Below are 23,416 nucleotides of genomic sequence, written 5' to 3'. Positions count from 1 at the left end.
TGTGAGTGGCCAGGTCACGTGGGACTGCCCTGTGTGCCAAGTGTCTACCAAGAACAGCCTGTGGGCCCTCTTGAAAGTTGTAGACTTTTGCCTAGAAACAGTGGAAAGTCGCTGAAGGGTTTTAAGCAACGAGTAAGATGATCTACACCAGGATTGGCAAACTTTTTCTGTGAAAGTCTGGATAGTAAACATCCCAGGCTTTGTAGGCCACGTGGCCTCTGTCACAACTACTCACTTCTGCCTTTTGAGACACACAGCAGTCAGTCATAGACAATTCGTAAACAAGTGGCCATGGTTGTGGGCCAGTAACACTTCATTTATGGACACTGCCATTTGAATTTCATTTAGTTTTCAAATGGCATGAAATATGATTAATTCTTTTCAAACATTTAAAGGTATAAAAACCATTCCTACTTCATAGGCTGTACACAGACTGTGGGCCCAATTTGGCCCCTGGTCTGTAGTTTGCTGATCCTGTTTTATATCCTCAAGGAGGCCCCTCCCACTGCTCTGTGGAGTGGATAGAGGCATTCCGGGAATGGAAGTGGAAATGAAGTTCACCATCAAGGTGTCATGAGCTAGTGTAGCGCAGGTGAACGAAGAGGAGACAGATTTGCGATGTCATGAGAGGAAGAATCAGTAAGAGTTTGTGATATGGGAGATGTTAAAGGTATCTTCAGATGGTTAGCTTGAGTGGGCAGTGGTGCCGCTGCCTAAAATGAGAAATGGTAGATGAGGGACCGGGATTTGGGGGTGGACCGGATTCATTACATACCTGCCTTGTCTTCTGGCTAGAGAGGCCCTAGCAGGGATCCACACCATTCTGGTGGTCAGATGTGTCCTTATGGGTACATTGAACTTAGGGTAGTGGAGCTTTAAGTAACAGATCATTTTCTGGAGAGTGCAGTCGTGTTCGTGGTCAAGCATGTAGCACCCAAAAGCTGCAGCAGCCTTGAGATCTTTCTGTAGCGCTGAGAGCAAAAGACGGAAGGAACATCAGCCGGTATACTGCCTTGGATTTTCAAAGATAGTGAAATATTTCCGAGGCACCATTAACAAACCACATGGAATGGAGTAAACCAATAGAAAAACTAAGTGTGTCTTGGTCCTGAGAAACTAAGAATAGTTTTTAACTATTTCAGGAGGAGGGTTTAGAGGAGACCAGGAGGGAATGGGATCTTGAGTTCAAGGGGCTAGAATGGCTTTGGTGGGAAGAAGGGTGTGTTGACCTCTCTTCCTGTGACATGTGGTGATAATGTAAAGAGGGCCAGACAGACAGGGCTGCACTGCATAACCCAGGGACTCCTTCACATTGTGTGATCTGCAAGGAGGCCTTCACAAGGGTGAGTGGAAGATAGAGGTGGTCACAGCAGGTGACCTCCAAGGTTAGGGACCGCCTCTTAGTCATGGCTGTATCTTAGTGCCCTATGAAGTGTTCTTTAAATGCCCTTGATCTGAGCTGCTGGAAGGAGCTGGAGGATTTAGGAACACCCTGGAGGCCGGAGGAAATAGGTGATTTAGGGTGATGGGGTCAATTTGAACTTGTTGCCTGAAGGCACTGCTTCTAAACTTCAGTATGCAGTGAGTGGGTGGGTGAGGGGGTTGTTAACTCTCCCATCCTGTAGGTTTGGGTGAGACTCAAGAATTTGAATTTGTAGTAAGTGACCGACCATGTGATGTTGCTGGGACACTTTCTTGCCGTGGGAGGAAGGGGAGCTACAGAGGGTTCCTAACGAGATTGGAGGGTGTGCCCCATAGTTTGAGAATGGTCAGCAACCCACCTGGTTGTGGGACTTTTCTGTAACTGAGCTCCACAGGCTCAACAAAGCAAATGACTAGATTAAGATCACAGGATTTATCGGTGAGCCCAGAGAAAGGAAATTGGAGGGTTCTGACAAAAGACAAGTGGACAGTGATTTATCTTGGGACTTAAACTGATAGGGGAGGAAGTGGTGGAGATAGAAGATTCAGGGTATGATGTTTAAAGTACTCTATTTCTAAGCTTTTCTACTATAACCTATAGTAAAAAGTACATTTTGCATTGTGACCCAGCCATAAATGTGTGTATAACTGAAACAAAAGTCTTGTAACACCTTTATTATTTACATTACATCCTGGTGTTTCTATTTATTTAAAAACAGTGCTGGTTGTAGCTCAGTGTGTTGATTTCATGTCCTGGTGGGTTCCAACCCCTGATTAGAAGCCATTGCATCTAGAGATGGTCTTGATGAGGTGCTGGGAGTCAGAAAGTGGGGGCCCTGGGATTGGTCCATGGGAGGTACAGGTGTTGGGGGTGGAGTCATCTGGGTGGTAACCAGCATCATGGTGTGCTCCTGAGGTGGGTCTCTGAAGTAGCATGGAGACGATTAATGGGGCAAGACCAGTGACTGTTAGACATCTTGTGAACCTGGTCATAAATGATGTCAACAATTTGAGGTGAAAATGAAAGCAGTCCTAGAAATGGGTTGTGTCCCAGATACATTACAGGGTCCTAATGGACCCTTCTGCCGAATGACTTGATGGATTAATTGCTAGATTATATCCCAGTGAACAAGGAACATGTCAGCTGTTCCAGAGAAGGTGGGTTTGAAGTGGGAAGGGGGAGAGTAATATACAAGTAGTTATATTTTTTTTAGGAGAAGACGCATGAAAACTACTTCAAAATTCACCTGAAAACTGTTACAATATTTTGTGTAAGCAGTACCTATTTTGCAATAATCATGAAGTGTGAGATTCATTCAACAATTTTGAAAGGTTATCTTCTGTAGCGAAAATACTGGATTAAAAACTTACTGTGCCATATTGCACAAATATATGTAACAGTGCTATTTTTACCTGGTGAAAGTTTAGATGAAACTTTAAAAATAATTATGATTTTTTTTTAAGATTTTTTATTGGGGAATTGGGGGAAGGGGAACAGACAAGTTGCTGTCATTTTGTTCTTCAATCTAGTTGTGGAGGACATTGCTTCACTGGCCCAAGTTGGCACCATCATTGCCCTCTTCCCGATTGAGGCAGATCAGTCGCCGGCTTCTGGACGGCCGCTCACTGCGGCAGCTGGCCGCTCACGCTGGCTGCTGGCTACATACAGTAGCCCATGGCAACCCACTGCCACAGGGGCTGCAGCCTATGCCGTCGCCAGTGACTCACAGCAGCCCAGCTCCAGGTTGAGCTGTTGTTCAGCATCTTAGCTGTAGAGGGCAGTGTCACTGACCCTCATATGTGGGATCCGAACCGGGGCCCTCTGGCGTCCCAAGCCAGTTCTTAACCATCGCGCCTCTCGGCCAGCCCAAAAATAATTATGATTTTTAAAGCTAGGGTGGTTTTTAGTTTGCAGGAAGAGTATTTGGAAGTTAATGTGAGATTCTGGGTTTATTATTTTCACACCTTTCATAGTATTGTTATGTTGTCAAATGAGTGATTTATGTCTATATGTTGATAAGCACATATGGTCATGTGCTGCCTCAGTTTAGTTCAGGTCACTTCTGTATTGTTGTCATGTAACATTTCTCCAGGAGCCACCCTGGAGTTGGAGGTTCCCCTCCGGTTGTACAAACTTAAGAGCCTTCTGAGGCTCTTTTTTCGCATTATCATTGCGAAAATAACCAGTGTTCCAGCATCTGGATTTGACAAGGAGAAAGGCCAATGTAAATGTATGAGGCTATTAGGGGGACATTTAAAAGGTGATCAAGTACGGAATATCATTTGCTCTAGATCAACAGGCCCTTTTGACCAAAAGAGCTGAATTACTTGCTGTAGAGGACAAGGACGTCCCTGAAAGTCACAAATTACTAGAACCAGAACTGAGAATACTATGCGCAGTGGAGTTTATTTACTAAGATTAATTATCATGTAGTGCTGACTTGTAAAGATTTCAACACTAGTTGTCTAATAATATTGCTTTTAATGGAAACAGCAGAAAACCATTGTGTCGTGTCAGCAAATGTAGCCTTCCGGTCCCTTCTTAATTTAAATAATTAATGACCTCCCCTTAGGGGAGAGTCCAGTGGAGGAAAGGCCCTAGGGAGACGGAGCTTTTCTTCAGTCCCGCTTCTGCTAATGAATAAGCCCTTTCTCCCAGGACCGTCTGATTGAGAAATCCAGCTTGCTCCCTGAGGACTGGCATTTTCAATTCTGGTGCCCCAGTTACTCACGAAGATGGTGGTTTTGCTGTCAGCCTCCATTGTCATTTGGGTTGGACTACGTTGTCTGCTCTTGCCAGAATGATCACTTAGGTTTTCAAGTTAAGTGTGAATTTAGCCTGTCAAATAATGTCTGTCCTTTATGATACAAATGAGGAACTCTCCTTTGGATATGTACCAATAATTGTATTTTTTTAAACGTGGTCCCCTTGTTAGCTGTAACTCTGTTTAATCTCTCTTGCTGTCTTAAACTTCTTTTGCTTCAAGCAGTAGCATTCCATGTAAACAAGAATTTTCTATTCTTTAAAATTTTTCATTGAAGAGGGGTTTTTTCCTTGCTATTTTCATTTCATAAAACAGTTTTGCTATATTCTGAGCTAAATGCTCCATGAGCTAGCTTACATAACACGGTTTCTTTTGAACACAATTCATTTGAAATGTGTGCGGTTCCTGGACAACCGCTGTATCCCGGTGCCACACTGCAGGCAGGGCCATGCTTGGGTACCAATAAATACTAGATAATTGTTTCTTAATTCCTGTTGAATTATGTTTCTAGTCACGTGTGGAAAAGTGAGATCTTTTGTAATATCTGAATGTATGAGCGTGCCCTTTGGAGATTTGAGTTTTAATTCGTTTGTTCAGATAACTGCAAGCACTAAAGAAACAAAACAGGGTGGTGTGATAGAGTGCTGTGAGGGAGTGGGTGCCACTTTAATGGGGTAGTTTTAGTGCAAGCTTCTCTGAAGAAGAGATATTTGAGCTCAGACCAGAATGATGACAAAAATGAGTCATACCTTCAGAGATCTGGAGATGACTAGAACAAAGGCGCGAAGGCAGTAGGAACTTGGCAGGGACAGAAGGGATGTGACAGGAACCTAGGGAGGGGCTGGGTAGAGGGAAGTGGTAGCAGATGAGGCTAGGGAGGTGGGCAGAGCAGGGCCCTAGCAGAGAGGGCCTGCCATTGTGGGCCACGTTTGGAGCAGGAAAGTAACGTGTAATTTTCAAGAGCTCTTGTAGTCTGCTTTGTAGAGAGAGATTTCAGTTTTCAGTAAATCTAGACACTCGTGAGGAGCCTACGAACTTGGGGGTTTTCTAGTTGTCTCCCAGCAGCTCCCACCCTAAGCCAGCTTTTTAGTTAATAAATTTCTCAGTATGTGGGGACTGCCTTTGGTGTGAAAACGTTGTGCCTCCTGTGAACGGCACCTCTCCGTGGTTTGGAGGAAGGTGAGCAGAGCTGAAACCCCAGGAGTTAGCGAACCCTCTCTCAGCTCTTCTGGCAGGTCCTTTGAGATGGAAGTTGACAGGACAAGCATCTAGAGCGTGTGTTTAATAATGCTCTGAGGATGGACAGAAGGGCCTCGGATGTAGTTAGGGAGGAACCGCGTCCTGTCTCCCGGTGATGACAATCTGGACTTTGTTCTCGCGCTGTTTCTTCACAGGGAAGCCTGCTCTAAAGTCCTCCAGTAGAAACTGAGGTGTAAGGCACAGCGGGGCGAGCACTTAGTTCTTGCTTTGTCAGCACGCAGGCGCAGTTATTACTGCTGCTTGTTGTGAAGTCCAGACGTTTCCTAATTGTCTTCTATGTGCCAGACACTCCTGGGCCTTTGATCTGAACTATCGGGACAGGATTTCTACCTTCAAAGAGCTTTTTAAATAAAGACTTTGTCATTTCTTTTCAGATTACCCCCTTTAAAAGCTGTACCTGGTAACACTTGTAACAGCCATTAGGAAGGCACCCAGAGAAACTAATCATGTTTCATTAATTTCCATATTAAAATTAATGGCCAGATTTCAAGGACACTAGAGGAAATCAGCTTAGCTTAGACCTTATTTAAGTTTGTTCACCTTTAACAGAATATGTAATGTGCTTGTGGGTCAGTAATATTTATTAATGTCACAAAAGTATTTCATTCCAAATAGCTTAGTTGCCTAAGTGCTAGTTAAGGGAATGTTTTCTGAGCCCAGTACCTTCACTTTCTTCATGTTTTTGTTTTTGTAAAAAAAAATTTTTTTTTACCTTGATACGCCAATATATACTGAGCTGTTGCTTTCTTTTATAGGGAAATCCTCATTGACGATTCAGTTTGTGGAAGGCCAATTTGTTGACTCCTATGATCCAACCATAGAGAACAGTAAGTATTGTTTTCAAGAATTTTTACACTGAGAAGCCTGCCTGTTGCATACAGACAGCCATTGTGTGTTCCTGGAGGCTTTGGTTGCAGAGGTATTCTGTTAAACATATAGATCTCAAACTGGGATCCAAAAAAGCTTCCACAAACTTTATCCACTTTATAGTGAGTGACTTTTTATTCAGAGTCCAGATCCTGCCATCTAGAAATTGTTATTCAATTCCACAAGAATCCAAAGTCCTAGCTCAGAACCTCATTTTCCAGGCTTTGCTTAAGGAAGATAGAAATAGAGTGCAACCTTTCCCCCCCACCCCCCAACAGTAGCCTTTCTTAGGGGTTCTAAGCTTCAACAGAAAGGATGGAGACGCTCCTGATCCTTTGTTCCTTACTCTCATGCTACCATGAGCTGCCCCAACGCCTTCCAGTCCAACAGACTTCAAGAATCCTGTGGACAAGTGAGCTTCATGGGGTTGGAGAGAGCAGCTGCAGCATTAAAACAAAACCTGTTGGCCCTTCGGGCCATATGCAGGACAAAGCACTGGAGATCAGAACCAGCCACAGCTTTTACTGCACCCAGTTTCAGTGGTTTCAGAATCTTCCAGAAAGATTCTAGGACCCTGAGCCAAGTCTCAATTCTAGGGATCGTGGAGGAGAATCTGAAACACTTCCATTCGGGGAAGTTGTTGAAAGCTGGTCTTTTTTCAGGCCATCTTATGATCCCAAGTCGTCTGGAACCAATTTTCTCAGCTTCTTGACACCTAGGATTTGTCACTAGGAACATACACATTTAAACATGGGATTCATGAAAACCTGATTGGTATATTAGACATGAAGCTGACTTAACAGCCAGGCTCACAAACCTGAACAGCTAGATTGGTATACTTCACCAGCCCAAGCCTTGCAAGAGAAACTTAAAAAGAGGCTTTTGACAGGGGGATTGACAGAGTACAGCCCGCACGCCAAATAGGTTTTTACATTTTTTAATACTCAAAAACAGTCAAAAAAAGAATAATGTTTGTGACATGTGAATGTTATATGAAATTCAAATTTCAGCATCGATAAATAAAGTTTTATTGGAACACAGCCATGCTCATTCAGGCACACACTATCTATGGCTGCTTTTTCTCTGCAGTAGCAGAGCTGTCGAATAGTTGCAACAGAGACCGAATGGTCCACAAAGCCTGAAGTATTTATTATCTGGCCCTTTACAGGAAAAGTTTGCTGACTTCTGCTTAAAATTTTCAGCTGTCCTTTGTGTCCCAATACACTGGTGGCAGGGAAGGTACCTGACTGTGTCTGTGTCCGTGTCTCCTTCCTTCGTTGGGGTGTCAGCTCACTAAGGTCAAGCACTGCAGCGTCTCGAGCACCTAGAACAATGCTAGTGGTGACCGTGGGCACTCGAGAAAAAGCTCTTGCATGAATGAACAATGTTTTGTGCCAGTAATCTCATAGTAGTTATATTTCATAACCACAGTTACTTAGTTCTAATTCAAGGTTGCTGTTTTATTGCTTACCATCATTTCTTACATCATTTTCATTGAGTCTGAAATGTACTTTTTGATCTTATCAAAGGTATCTGAGGCAGGTTTTCACACAGGTACCTACCACAAGACTGCCTCCTGGCCGCCAGTGGTCAAAAGCACAGTCACGCACCACACATCCCAAGTTCAGGGAAGTGGTGATGTGAAACAAAATACAATAGAATTTTTTCTTAGAATTGATGAAACAGATTCTGTTGGGTATTCCCTATCTAGAAATAATCTGATTTAATTTTCATCTGATTTAACTATTTCCTTAAGTGATAATTTCCAGAAAAGGTATGAGAATGATTTCAAGGGTGACAGGTGGCTTGAGTAGTCTGGTCTGATTTTCACTCTCCTCTCCTAGCACCCCTGCTGGCATCGGAAAAGTCGGATGCTAGTGTGATTCTCCTAAATTATTGCTTCTCTTCCATCCTTTCTTTCCCTGGGGACTCATCATTCTGCTAAGATCTCTCTGTCCTTGTCACTTACAGCTTTCTCTCATAACTGTCATCTGTCTCTTTTGGCTTTTCGTTTTGGCTGTGGGACAAAGTGGGCAAAAGTGCACAGGGTAGATTCTGCTGCCAGCTCTGAACAAGTCGAACGGGCAGCCAGGAGATTTGAGGACTCCTCATGAGCCAAGATGCTGGGACAGGGTGCAGAAGAAGTATCTTTCGTTTGGTTGTCAGGGTTCCAGATGGTTCCTTGTAATAGTTCCTATTAATAGTTCTTTCCTCTTTTGTCTATATTTATTTGAAGTCTGCCTCCTTAGATTTCTGAATTGTCTTTTCCGGAAGTTATTTGAGTCTGATTTTTTTTCCCCCCTTAGTAGGGAAAAGAAGTTGTGACCAATTGCTTGGATCCGTAAGCTAAACTGGAATGATGGCTTCACACAGCACATCTGTTCCGTTGCTGTTTTATCTGTCAATAAAATTGTTAATTTTTTATGTTAAAAAATGTAGCGTTTCAGGTAATATTAGCTCTTTGTGCTCTGATACCAGACTTCCTATAAATTAATGAAAAGTTTTGTGCTTTTGGTTCATTCTAGACATCAAATTTCATGTAATGTATTTTTCACAAGAGAACAGACTGTCCACAGATAGAGCACTCAACTTACTTTTGTCAGACATGAATTATTGCTTGATTTCAGTTTCTTTGAAAAAGTTCATGATTTACCCAATCTTGATTTTAGTGAGCCAGTGTTTTTTTGGTTAAATAATGGAAGTAGGGAAGAACCTAGAAACTCAGAGATCTTTTCTGCTTGGTGAAACCTTGTGAGGAGATTATTAGGGACTCTGCTTACTTGGTTGTCATTGTTCAAGCGTTAGTGATCTAAGGTGAATTTTTTTTGGTTTTTTTAGCTAACGTGATTTCCTTTTCCCCTATAGCTTTCACAAAATTGATCACAGTAAATGGACAAGAATATCATCTTCAACTTGTAGACACAGCTGGGCAAGTAAGTATCTCTAGGATCTCAGACTCTCCGTTATACAGCAGCTTTGATGGTCCTGGCCTTGGCATTGATGCTCAAACACAGCAGCACCTAGGCGGAGAAAACCCCTTACGGTTTATGTGTGATTGACTATTGATAGGCTGTCTGCTTTGTCTTTTTTAAAACATTTGTGGCAGTTTTTCAACTAATTAACTTGGCTTTCTGCTTTAGAATTGTTTTAACTATATCCATAACATTGTGAAGGTTTATGTCTATTACAGGAGAGTAGTTTTCTATTTTCTAAACTTTAATTTTGTATCAGAGACTCGTGTTAGTGCTTTTTCTCCCTTTGTAGTATTATGTGTTCTCCACTAAGAACAAAAGTAAATTTTCAGTTAACTTACGGTTTTCAGTGAATTGGTCTTGTGCATATTTTGCTATATTTATCTCTAAGTATTTTACATATTTTGATGTCATTAAAAATAATATATAATAGTTTAAAAAAAGAACAGAAGTAAATGTTTTCTAGGGGAAGGCATGAGAAAAGTACAGGGTAGAAACCAGCTGGTGTATAGTATTATGTGATGACGAGATTGAGAGGTGTCGACTTGATTAACTAGATATAGGTAACTGCCAAGGGTTAAGTAACCAAAAAAAAGATATTCTCGGGTTAATGTGACAGTGATGTGGGGAATGGAGCACCAGGGGAATTGACTGGAAGCAAAGGGTAAAAAAATTAAGAACTTGAAGGGAACAAAGAAAACCCCTTTTGACAGCTTAATTTCCCCATTACCATGGCACCCAGTCCAGCTTTTACTAGAAACTATTCTGTTCGGCTGAATTTATTTCAGTTCACTGGAGGATGCGAAGTGGAAAGGAGCTACAGTGTCAGTTTCTAACACCTCACCTCGCCTCTTATAATAGACAAAGGACCAGACTAGCAGGAGGGTGGGTGTAGTTTAGTCCGGTCGGCCATGTTAAGTGGAGGCTTTTCTGGAACTTGGAGAAATTAGGATAGGCCTGTCTTGGTTTGGAATGAACTCCCTTTGCTTTGTTTTGAAGTGAACATGGAAGAAAGGTGTAACCCCTAGTGAAGCAAGAAAATAGCCGTATTGTGTTGTCATAGCACTGAAGAAACCCTGGAGTTCCCATTCTGGAAGCTTCAAATAAAGTAAATCAAATGTGTGTGTCACAGGGTTAAAACGTGTAACTCTTACGCACCCTACACACTCCCGCCTGGAGGTGGATATGATAGGTTTTCGTCATCAGATCTCAGGATGGTCGTCTTAGAGCAGAGCCAGCCTAGGATTTTACTCCACAGGTTACCTGTCCGTTGACAGGATGGGAGTTTGGAGCCCGTTGGAACAAGGGGAGCAAGAGAAGTCTCCACAAGGGAGTAACGACACAGAGGACGCAGCTTATCTTGGAAATTAGTGTAGAAGAACCTCTCGGGTAGGATCTTGTGTGGGATTCTTAGGGTTTGTAGCTCATGGTTAAGGTGACTGTGTACTAATTTATTGCCTAAAACAAGACACTTTTAAGAGTGAAGGGTCACTGGTATAGTTATGCTGGGACAGCAGGTATAAACTGGTCACACCATTTATAGTGGGACTCTGACATCAAGATTTCAGTTTGCTTTTATGTCTTTTTTTTTTAGTTTTCTTTAAGCTCATGGAAGGTGGGGGTGAGAATGTTAATTGATCAATCGTTTCCATGTCCTGTTACACCATAGGTAAACATTGTATAGGAGGCCAGGAGAACCATTACTTCCCAGTTGTTAGAAGTGTGGGCTCTGCACTCACAGTGCCTGGGTTTGAATCCTTGCTTTTCTTACTAACCCACTGACCTTGAAAGGTTAATGAACTTCTCTGCCGCAGATTTTTGTCTGTAAAATGGTGATAATTGTGTGTGCCTTCTCGGGATTGTTATGTGGTTTAGAGTAGATTTGTAAGCTTAAAGAAAATTTGATCCTCATTTGTAGATCTTTGATGGCCTAGCATTGCAACTCGCTATGAACAACTTGAGTGGAGAAATGCAGGTGTCTCTTAAACTTGGAGTAGAGCTGTCCTTGAAAACATTTCCCTGGCGAGAACATTTCTTTAGATTGACTGTTCCGATCAGAGTAGAAGGTGTGTTCCTCTGAGGTTCTGTTTTGCTGTAAAGCCTAAGTGTACACTTGGCCATCACAAGCCTGTAACTGCTTTTTTTTTTTAATTGGGGAGTTGGGGGGAGGGGAACAGCGTTGGGGAATCGGGGAAGGGGAACAGACAGGTAGACAAATTGCTGTTTTGTTCTTCAGTCTAGTTGTGGAGGACGTCGCTTCACTGGCCCATGTTGGTATGATCATTGTGCTCTTCCTGGGTGAGGCAATCTGTCTCCGGTCATTGGTCGGCCGCTCACGCTGGCTGCCAGCCACTCATGTAGCTCACGGCAGCCCATTGCAGCCCTGCTGCACCCCATGCCATCACCAGCGACTCACGGCAGCCCAGCTCCAGGTCGAGCTGTTGTTCAACATCTTAGCTGTAGAGGGCAGTGTCACTGGATCTCATGTGGGATCCGAACCGGGGCCCTGCTGCTCAGAGCTGGTGCTCCCAAGCGAGCCCTTAACCAGCTGAGCCACTCGGCCGGCCCTGTAACTGCTTTAATGATAGAGTCATACAAAGGATGACCCCAAGAGGATCAGAGATCTCGGAGTGAGCGGACAGTGCGAGGAGGGCTGGAGCAAGGTCTGTCACTAGCTCTGCTTGTCTTGCCTCCCTCTGGATTCTGCTACTGCCAGATAAGAATGTTTAGAAAATTTTTGTACAAAATAGATCCAGAGATGGCCACTTTGAATAATGTGTTCTCATATCAGCTAATAGATCTTAAGGGCTATATTCACAGTTGGGAGACCAAAAAATAAAAGGCTATGCTAGTATTTACCACTCATGATGGTGTGACACAGGCCTTTCTTTCTGCTACAGCCCCACCCTCGTTCTGTAGAAGCTGGATGGGATGACACCAAGGCTTACTGCTCCAAGATCTGTTTTTAAATTGGATTCATATGGGCTGACTCTGGGGTTAAGACTGCTAGTAGGAGGAAAAGGTGATTAAGGAGCAAATTCTTTAAAAGTAATCTAATCATTTTGTTCACTAGCTTGAACATTTTAGGAGTAAAAATGCACAGAATAAATTACTGTATAGCAGTGTATGACAGCAAGTGTTATTTACTTAGTTTATGTTCTAGCCGAGATAATTGCCCAGCTAGGGATGATGGTGAACATAGTTACATACAACTTGATTAATTTGCCTGAAACATTTTGTTTTGATCTAATTTCAGTAGACTCAATGACAAGTGAGTCGATGACAGTCGATTTTATAATGTCAAAGTCCCGTTTTTAAAAAAAAACAAGTATTAAGTTTGTTTTTTTAATAGTAATGAATGCATATGTTACAGAAATAAAGTAGCACAAAAGGGTAAATAATGAAACTTAAATCTTTCCCATTCTAACTACCTTAGCTCCACCCCCCACAACAGCAACCTATTACCAGTTTCTAGTATATGCTTCCAAGATATTTTATACATGAACTTGCAAAGGGAATTTTTAGCTATTTTTTAACACAAAAAATAACATAGCTCTGCATCCCCCTCTTGGAGATTACTCCATATTAGTACATGTGGCCTCCTTTCTCCCCGTGGCTGCATAATATCCCGTTGTTTGTCTATATCGTAATCTAACTATTGATCTGCAGTTAGGTTGTTTCCAGTCTTGCCCCCCACCAGTGGTGCCACCATCAGTGTCATTTCGGACAGATGGTATGCACGTAAAGTTCCTGGGTCATAGGGTCACCGTTGACATGCTCCCCAGGGGTGACTCAGAGGGCCTGTTTCCCTAACCTTCACCAACACTGTCCATCTGCTAGGTGAAAAAGACGGAGGATCTCAGTGTGATTTTAATAAGCATTTTTCTTATTAGGAAGGAGTTTGATCATCTTTGCCCATGTTTGAGGGTATTTGTCTTTCCTTTTCTGTTATTCTATCTATTCGTGTACTTTGCTATTGGGTCTCTGCTTATTGATTTGAGAGACCCCTTAATATGTGAAGAAAATAAGAATTTTGTATTTGCTCTGAACTGCAAGGTTTCGTTTTCAGTTTGTTTTCATTCATGGTTTTTGTTTGAAAGGTTTTCAAACAAAAGGATTTTTTCATTATTTTTTTAAATTCTCGCATCTACTATGTACATAGTTTCAATTTCCATCTTTAAGCCTTTGATTCCTCTGGAATACGTTTTCGCTGAGGTGTGAGTTAGAAATCTAGCTTAGGCATTTACCCCCAGATGGCTCTGCATTTATTCCCTATACATTTTGTTGAGGGTTACTTTTTATCCTTACTGATTTGAAATGCCGATATTATCATATCGCTAATTCCCATATGTATTTGGGTCTGTAGAGTTTTGATTACTGAAGCTTTATGGTTTCCACCCACCTGCCCCCACAGTTGCTATTCTTTGTCAGAAAGTATGCTTTTACCCAGGATTGTGTTACATTTATATATTAATTTCGGATTAATCAGTGAGTCTCCTAATAATGATTCTGCATATTCCTGCTGGAGACTGGCACACTGATCCGTTTATTTAAGTCTTAGCTCTTGGGGGTATTTTAACCTTTTCTTCATATATTTTTATTTTGTTTGGTTTGTTCCTAGGAACTTTGTCCTTTTTGGTTGCTGCTACAGCTGAGAACCCTTTTCCTCCATTATATTTTCTAACCAGTTGTTTTTTGCACCATGCTTTTTAAATATGATTACTCTTTATTTCCACATCTTCCCTTCAGGGAAAAGGTAATTTGAACTTTGGATCCACTGTAGCTGAGCTGGTGACTAAAATCATTTGGAATTTTGTTTTTAATCTGGGTAGAAAGACCTGTCGTTCTGTTAACAATTTGTTTTTTAAAAATCAACACTAAAATGAGTTCAACTTAATGAAAATTACACCAATGAAAGCAAAGAAGGCTTTATTTTGCATATGTAGTAAGCTCTCTGATGTAGAAATGCTATTTTCTGATTAGTGACCACTATTTATGACATCAAATAGTTGATAGTAAAACCTAATTTTTCTTTTTAAGAGACACGTTGCCATAGGGCAGTAACTCAAGGTCATCTGAACATTGGTTGTAACCACACTGTGGAATTGCGAGGTTAACAGTTACTTGATCTACTAGTGGCTTGCCTTGATTTTTCTGTAATAGTGCCTGGGATATGTGGTATATTGACAATTATATTCGACTGAGGATGAAATGCTTGTGTCAGTGGTGTGCATTAATGAAAGCCGTGCTGACATTAGAACCTCAAGTATGCTTTAAGAATTCTGTATCTACGGCAGAGTTTCATAAAGCTTTATAAAACCAGCTACTAACACGCTACTGCATAATGTGTGCCTTTGTTTTTATTTCCTAAAGTGGCTCAGTCGATAACTCATTTGATCCCCAACAGTCTGGGCACTCACCCTCATGTTGTCGTGTCTTGATTCCCTTAACCTCCTCCCCCGCTGACGACCAGTAGGTTGGTGCTCAGGCCATTGTGACTCACATGCAGACAATAGGGCAAGAGGTAATACAATAATTTTATGTATGAAAACACAGATTTATGGAATAAACCAGGAGCACTTGTCAATTTTCTATGACGTCTGAGAGAGTCTGGACTTTTCATGCTTAAAAGAAACGTAGTCGTGCTTTTCCCTTAATGTGAGAACACGAAACCCGTCGTCTTTTCATTGTTTACATCCTCTTCTCCCAAGATTTATAAAAATCATTAGCCTTCCCCAAAAGTCTTAGAATAGCAAGAGTCATTTTCGAAAATTACCTTAAAGCACATTATCACCATCCCCTCCCCGGCATCCAGTCATAAGTGAATCTTGAGTGTGTAGGCTATGTTTCTAGAATAATATTGTTTTTGTTTTTTTGTTGTTTGTTTGTTTTTAGCTGAGCCATCCTGCCACCTTTTGGCAGCTCAGCGGCTGCTCAGCTTGGGCTGGGACTTGAACCTCTGTTGCTCAGAGCTCACACTCTTGAGCGAGCTCTTAACCAACTGAGGCACTCGGCCGGCCCTTTAGAATAATATTGTAATCCACTTTTTGTTTACTTTGATTTTTTTGACCAGGTAATATGTGAAAAACTTGAGGGTAAAGAGTGCTTGTTATGCCATATGATTATTTTTTCTTCCACAGGATGAATATTCCATCTTTCCTCAGACATACTCCATAGATATTAATGGTTATATTCTTGTGTATTCTGTTACATCAATCAAAAGGTAAGACTCTTTGCTGCTTGCTTGAGTTTATTTGCTACGCAGAGGAAGCATTAATCCTTACAAAGGCTTATGCTGGAATTGGTAGTAGTATAGTAATAGTCAAACTTAATTATTAAGCTAAATGTTTTTTAGTAATTGTTGTGTGGAGCAAACAGGTTGTTGAGGGATGAAAATCATCCTGATGTTTTCTTACTGAAGGAATAAAAACTCTTGTTTCTTACCTCAAACTGCCTAGATACACAGTTGACTGAACACAGTATGAGCTTTTCTGCTAATTGAAATAGGAAATACATAAATTGATCCCCTTTTTGTATGTTTTCACCGTATTAATGTGGAACATGGCTGACTGCTAGGGCTCTCTAGCTGAGGAACTTTCTACAAACGTTTACTCAGATTAAAATTTGTGTTTATGTGGTTTGTCAGGTCGGTGTTAGACTTTTCCCATTTAAATGTCATACCTATTTCATTTCGAATATTCTCAATAAAGGTTACTGAGTGTCAGATACATGCACATGTGCAATATTGCTAGGAAAAAATAAAGGAATTATTTGTGTTCAGTTTATTTTATATTAAAATGGTGAGTCTGTGACATTTTTTATTTTTCCCACAATAAACATTACATAACAAACATTTAAAACATAACAATAAAATGGATGTCTAATTTCATACTTTTTCTTTTATAGTTTCGAAGTGATTAAAGTTATCCATGGCAAATTGTTGGATATGGTGGGGAAAGTGCAGTAAGTAGTAATATTTTATCTCTTTTGTTAGATATACTCATTATAATAGTACCTTCTGAGCAATAAAATCTGGCACTGACTAGTTTGTCTTTCTTTTTTTCTTGTATTAATAGAATACCTATTATGTTGGTTGGGAATAAGAAAGACCTACACATGGAAAGGTATGTAGCTTTTAAATAATTGCTGATTTATAAAATCAGGTATAAGATGATTTAGTCACTGAAGTTCCATTTTTAATTATTGTTTTCAGGGCAAGAATATTTTTAGCTATAGCATCCCTGTGTTTCTGTGTTCAGAAATGTGGCAGTGATTGTGCTGAGCGGAAGCAGAGCTGCAGTGTAAATCTCACCTGCGCTGAAAAATGTTTCCCCTAGTAAAGAGAGAGCAAACACTGCAGAAAATTATCTTTAGAGTCTTCTACCATTTTGTGTAAAGCAGACTCTTGAAAAGATAATGGTAGCAGTCATTTATTCTACCATCATTTTTGAGTCCTGGGGGTTAGGATTAGAGTGATGAAAAAAGCGGGCAAGGACCCATCCCCGTGGATCCTAATTCTAGAGAGAAGACTCTGGCGGCTAGTGCACACAACACAGTTGAACTGCAGGCCCTGTCATAATTGCCCTGTTCTTGGGTGCTTACAGCCTCGCTGGAACACATCGGCGAACAGTCGTGTCCTGTGAGCTGTCAGAGCTTGCAGTCCATAAGGCACGGTGTATTCTGTTCTCAGCTCAGGCGTAACTGAAGTCTCCTCTGTATCACACACTGGCATGAGCAGAACCTTGATAAAAAGGAGGCCCGTTTCATAAGTCAAGTATAGATGGTTTATAGAATCAAGAGCAAAGCTCTTTAATTAGAATTTTCTTTTTTCTTTAGGGTGATCAGTTATGAAGAAGGGAAAGCGTTAGCAGAATCTTGGAACGCGGCTTTTTTGGAATCTTCTGCTAAAGAAAATCAGGTTCGTAGTTTTTGAAGCTCATTTACACTGCATCCCATCCCTCGCGGGCACGTTCCTCTTAGTCAGCATTTCAGCGCCAACTTTATCACTCCTGGTTAGTCTTGATCCTTCCACCATTTCTATTATCAGTCTTCGGGTTGCGTTAGGAAGATACTGGATATGTTTTAATTCAGTCAGTATTCTACTTAGGATGGGACCTGGAATATTTGTGAGATAAACAGAAATCAATAGTAAAAGAAATACTACCTTTGGAAACATATTATTATTATTGTTTTATATTAAAGGCTGATACAGAAATGAGGCCTGATGTAGAAAAGACAAGAAAGGTCTTAAATCACTTTGGCAGTAAGGTGATTTAAGTGATTTTTCTGTAGGATGAAACTGAGTTAGGTGTACATGTTGTTTTTAACAAGCTGTTAAGACCTGTTTCACAGGCGTTTCTTACCAGTTTCAGCCCTGCAGAGGCTCCTTTAAAGGTGCGTCCGAGGGAGGACTTCGGTTCTGTGTTAGAAGACTTCACGTAGCGACTCTTTCCTTTTCCCTTCATGGCTTTATTCAGGCCTGCAGTGCCCAGGCTTGTCTCCTGCCTCTGTTTTCTCAGCAGTGTATTTCCCTTTGCTGCCGTTGATTGTCTAAAGCCGCAGGTCAGGTGCTGTCACCCTCTACTAAGAAGCTGTCGATGCGTTGCCGTTGTCTGCAGAACAAGGCTTAGAGCCCTTAGCACGTTCACCATTTGTACTCGTCTAGTTTCTTCTCTCCCCGCGTCTCTGTGCATCTCAGTCACCCCGAACCACTCACTTTCAGAATGCCTTTCCTCCACTCGCGCGCTCTTCTCTGGCTTAAAATGTCCTTTCTCTCATGAACTGCTTACATTCAAACAGTGGTTTATTTACTTTCTACATGTTATCTTGGCTGATCCTCCAGTGAGATTAACTGGTTTTTATTTCTGTGAGAAACCTACAGTTCAGTGAGGGCGGCTGGTTCAGGCTCAGGATGGTGAGCGCAGTCGGCCTGGCACCCCTGTTTCTTAGCTCTGCAACGTCTCCTGTTATTGAGACCCCTTGCCCCAAGGTTCTGCTTCCATTTCACCCTTTCATTGATCCCTGCTTGATCCATCAGCTAAAATTACTAATGGTTTCTTCTCTCTTATCCCCCTTAATTCATCCCGGGACCCAAGCCTGGATCATTGGCCTTCAGACTCCCCGTAACACCCAGCACAGTGGTTTTGTATCTAGTAGTTGCTCAGTCAACCCAGGTATCCGCTTGATAGTCAAATCCATGTGTCCCTGTGTCCAGATAATGAGGGCTATTAAATCTGGGTAATTGGTTCCCAGGTTCCAGATAACAAGGGGTTTATATGAATGCATTCAGTTCCCAAATGCAGACAGTGAGAGTTCAGATAACAAAACTTGAGATAGTAAGAGATACCTATGTTTTCTAACTGAATTAAATCAAACATTTATTGGGTACCTAATCTGTCCTTAAGATCATCTAGTTGAACCATCTCGTTTTAGGAGTTAAGATCCAAAGAGGTAAATGACTCTTCTAAGATCACTCTATATATGATATAGGAACTTGGACTAAGTTTTAAATCTTCTCCAAATGTAGCCTTCTCTCCTCCACACCGTGCTTTCTGATGGATGAGCAGAGGGGGCCATGTGCATGACCAAAGTGTAATAGAGACTAAAGTCTTCTCGGGGAGAGATGGAAACTGTTCTGGATTGAAGGGCCTATGTGTGAACCTGATTGGAATCTGGTTCTAAAATTCCTAGCATAAAGACATTTCTGGTCAGTTGGGTAGATTTGATTATGTTCTGGATATATTAGGGAAATGGTGTTAATTTTCTTAGGTGAGTGATGGTATTGGGCTTATGAAGAGAAATCCTTACTAGGAAATGCAAACCAAAGTATTTAGGGGTTAAGTTTTGTAATGTCTACAACTTACCTTCAAATGGGATGGGTAGGATGGGTAAACCGGCAGAAAGAGAACAAGCAAATACAGCAAAGGTGCTAGCATTTGTTGAGTCCAGGTAGCGGGGCCAGGTTATTATTGTAGTGTTTTCTGTTTTTCTGTATGCTTGAAAATTTGCATAGCAAAAATTTGAAGTAGAGGAGTGCAGTTGAATAGCCCCAAGCTATCTTTCATTCTGTTTGCTAACTTGACTGTTTGTTTTTCTTAAGTGAAAACCTGAGGGTCCTAAAGCAATTATTCTATTTGCCATTATAATTACATAGGTATCATCAGCAATGTTGCACTGTTCACATAGATTTGTGTAACCCCTGTGGAGTGTGTACGTGTGCGCGCGTGTTACTGTTCTATGTGAGTCTGGCAATTACTTTATTCTTCCTTCCAGCAACCTGGAAGGTGTAGAACCTTATGGAACCTACTTCCATTGTATTAAGAGGGGTTGCTTAGTTAAGGCTCATTGCCTCAGGTTAATTGATCTTTTTGAGAATGACCTGTAATGGTTTGCTTAAGGTATGTTGTTCAACTACTATTTGGTCCTGGGTGCGGCCTTTTCTCTAGTTTATGCTGTGCTTTACTGTAGCTGAAGGTTTTTAATATGGTCCTGGATAAGTTTACTCTTTAATCTTTTAGTTTCCTTCAGAAGGTAGTATACTGCTTTTTGAATACCCAGATAAAAGACGAATTGTGCTGAAGGCTTAAGCCAGACAAGCCCAAAGATCAGATGTTCTCACCGCTCCTTGTCTGGGTCTGCTCTAGCATTATCATCAGATCGACAAATACCTTATTAGAAAGGAAATGAATCCTTTAATAAAGGCAAAAAGATTTCTGTTCCCAAATTAGGTAAATACAGTAGAGATACGCATATCCGTGGGAAGCTGCAGTCCTGAATAAATCCCTTAGACGCATGACTAGATGGTTCTCCACTCCTGGTCAGGTCTCTTGTTATACCCTGCTTACGTCATATTTGAATATGCTCGAGACAATCAGGGGACCCTAAGCCTAGTGAGTAATTCTAATCCCCAACGCAAGAGGTGTGAGTGATTCTAATCCACATGCATGCACAAATGCTTACTACCACTTGTCTGTTTAGTAAGAATTTGTCTGTATATATAGTAGAACACACATGCGTGCACACATGTATTAGCAGTCATGTGATCAGACCAATTTGTGTGAACTGCTCAAAATTTTTATTGATAAGTTTTCAAGTATAGCCTATTTGTAATTTGTATTACTTACCAAAAACCAACATTTTAAAATAAACTGTCCTAAGAAGAGTTCAGTTTCCCTGATAACAGAGTGCACGGTACTGAAAATTACCCAGTCAGCAAGAATACTGCACTTGCCTGCTGCTGAACTAGGGGGTGTTTGCAGTTCGGGTTTATTTACTGCGGAGGCCTTCAGCTGTATTTCAGCAGTTTGATGAAAGAGAATTACTTTGGCAGAGTCTGATCACACAAATAATCAGGGAGAGTTGTAAGATTTATCTAGAAAGCCAGATTTCAGGCACACTGTATTCTCTTAGTAAGAGTTTGGCATGTATCTTGCCAAACATCTTCCATGCATTAGTTTTAGGATGAAATAAATAACTTGTTTGTATAACCATGGGCAAAGAGCGGGGGCTGATAATGTAGAAAGAAGGAAGGAGAGTTGCTGAAGCCAGTGGCCTTGATTAGACAGGCGGGCTGGGCCCTGGGCTGGGCCAGCCGGTGAGGGTCCTCTTTCCCACCAGCTGGAGGAAGGAGCGGAGTCGGTGAGTCTGTGTGCCTTGAAAGAACCAAGACTCAAAGGTGACATGTATCATCTCATGGCATGAGTCAACACAGAGTTTCAAGGAACTAGGAGGGAAAGGTCCAAAGGAGGGGTGTGACAAGCACGGAGAGCCCTGCCTGCCTCAGATGCCGTAGACTGTGGCCCTGGGAGGGGCTGCAGGGGAGCAGTGTCCTGAGGGAGAGGAGCACCAGCAGGGGCAGGGGAGTTCGGCTGATACTGGACCCTGAAATCCAGAGGCACCGTGGGAGGGAGGGAGTAGGACCAGAGCAGATGGTAGATGGGGCCTGGGGATGAGGCCTCCGTGGGCTTGCTGTGGTGACTGATGAAAACAGGATCAAAAGCATGATGGGAGGTGAGTTCTGGAGGTCTCAAGTCAGGGTGAGGGAGGAAGGCCGGGCTCCTGCACTTCTGGGGCGGCAGCTCCGCCTCCACGCCTGTAGGAGGGGCAGCGGGGGGCTGGCCCACAGCCCTGCCTGCCGTGGGAGTGCTGTTCAGGCTTCCACCTCACCACTAACACAGTCACTCGGCTGCTCTTCCTTGCAGACTGCTGTGGATGTGTTTAGAAGGATAATTTTGGAGGCAGAGAAAATTGATGGGGCCGCTTCACAAGGGAAGTCTTCCTGCTCGGTGATGTAATTCCACTGCGGGACCTGAGGACATGGACCTGTCCTACCTGAAGACGCAAACTGCCTGTTATCCTTGAAGATAAACTCTGCTTCGTTTTTCTTCTGTTAACCTGAAAGATTTCATTTGGGTCAGAGCTTTCTCCCGCCCCCTTCTTTCAGATTATGTTAAACTCTGACTCTGTCCACATGAGTTCACTTCCACTTTCAAATTTTAAGCAATCATATTTTCAATTTATATATTGTATTTCTTAATATTATGACCAAGAATTTTATCGGCATTAATTTTTTCAGAGTAGTTTGTTGTTTAAAACAATGTAATCATCAAAATGATACATACTGTTACACTACTATTAACTAGGCTTCCATATATCAGTGTTTATTTCATTGTGTTAAATGTATACTTGTAAATAAAATAGCTGCAAACCTTAATCCCTCGGGCTACTCAGTGTGGCTTTTAAAGAAGAAAAACTTGTCCTGCTCAGGACTTCTGTCCCGGCCTCAGGAAGGCTCTGTGTTGGGTTCCAGGAACTGGTGGAGGAGGTGGCCTCAGGCAGAGGCCAGTGGAGCCATCGGCCCTGCTGACCACAGGGCCTCCGGGCCGTTGTCGGGCCCACCAGACAGCAGTGATGGTTGTTGCAGAGTGCCAGAATTGGGGTGGATCTCTGTCCATTAAAGCTCAGTGGCCTTGGGGGTCTGGGGGCGTCACTCCCAAGATTGACGACTCTCCCTCCATCCTCAAAGGCCCCGCTCTGGCTGGAATGCTTTGTGCAGGTAGGGCTGTGGGGGTTACTCCGCAGAACCTTCTCGTCACCCTCTGGCTCATCTGTTCGGCTCCTTGAAGGAAAGGAGACATTGAGAGACACTTATTGTCTCTCCTTGTGCTTAGCTTGATGTCTGTCCATGGCAGACAGGATCTGGTTTAGAAAACAGGTTTGCCCGTCACCGTTGCCAACCCTCCAGCAGTGTAAAAAGACAGGGTGTACTGCCCACTGAGTGTTCTGGGCAGGGGCTTCATGGCCCTTCTTCAGACCCAGCCCACATACCTCCTGCTCTGCAGGGAGCAGCACTGAAGGAGAAAGGAGGATGTAATGTCTATATGGTGGTCGGCACCTCAACCAGAAGTCAGAGTTCAAGCTGAGTGGTGCTTTTAAATGATGCCCTTTCCCAGTTAAAATTTCCCAGGGCCAGTTCCAACATTTAGGAAATGTTACTGACTATTAAAAAATATAATTTTGCTTTGTAATGGATGTTTTAATGAAAAATTATGTTTTAGAATATGCCGTTATTTTGGATCTTTTAAGTATTTTTGTCTTATCGTTCCAGGATGAAATTTGAACCTTGGAAGACCTCCACCAAATATTCACCTTTTAAATAAAAATAAATTTTGACGTATAGTATCATTACTTATTAACAGGGTTTATTCTTAGGCCCAATATTATGTATCAGTACTCAGTGTGTGGGACCACATTAAATCCGGGCCCAGTTCATCCAGTCATCTAAAAAATTATTTCTGTGAAAATGTAAACTTTCAGCAGCATATCCATAATGGAAACAAGTTCACTGTCAGCATGGGCCATAAAGCCTGTCCTGGGTCTCCTGTTTGGAGATGGCATGGGATTCCTTTACATGGTGCACTTCACCCATTCACTCATGTTTCCTGAGCACCTACTATATATAAATATATATAAATGCTAGACACTGTTCTAAGTGCGTGGACACAACAGAAATTCTCACCCTGGTAGAGCTTGCGTCTGACCTTGACTTGGGAAAAAAACCACAGGTTGAGTGCAGCCCTGCCCCCCAGTGCAGTGATCCTGTCTCAGATTCCAAGTGATGCTGCGGCTCTG

The 23,416-nt window shown here is 42.1% G+C and overlaps 1 protein-coding gene across 2 annotated transcripts in view; it reads left to right on the top strand.

The window, feature by feature from the left end:
- Nucleotides 1-22,969, top strand: part of RHEB (Ras homolog, mTORC1 binding) — a 32,275-nt gene extending 9,306 nt beyond the window's left edge. Inside the window, exons 2-9 of one of the 2 annotated variants that reach the window (XR_002125436.1) lie at nt 6,203-6,274; nt 9,180-9,247; nt 15,427-15,509; nt 16,193-16,249; nt 16,363-16,410; nt 17,123-17,204; nt 21,487-21,697; nt 22,893-22,969. Coding sequence is in view for 1 of the 2 variants with exons in the window: in XM_019655446.1 (XP_019510991.1) it covers nt 6,203-6,274; nt 9,180-9,247; nt 15,427-15,509; nt 16,193-16,249; nt 16,363-16,410; nt 17,123-17,204; nt 21,487-21,579 (503 nt within the window). In the remaining variant the exon portion in view is untranslated. Of the gene's footprint in view, nt 1-6,202; nt 6,275-9,179; nt 9,248-15,426; nt 15,510-16,192; nt 16,250-16,362; nt 16,411-17,122; nt 17,205-21,486; nt 21,999-22,892 lie in introns of those variants that run through there. The other variant, XM_019655446.1, reaches the window with a different exon arrangement.
- The last annotated feature ends 447 nt before the right edge of the window (nt 22,970-23,416 follow it).

The sequence above is a fragment of the Hipposideros armiger genome, unplaced genomic scaffold (assembly GCF_001890085.2).
Source record: "Hipposideros armiger isolate ML-2016 unplaced genomic scaffold, ASM189008v1 scaffold_239, whole genome shotgun sequence".
Taxonomy (NCBI): Eukaryota; Metazoa; Chordata; class Mammalia; order Chiroptera; family Hipposideridae; genus Hipposideros; species Hipposideros armiger.
This window is presented reverse-complemented; position numbering and strand designations above follow the sequence as displayed.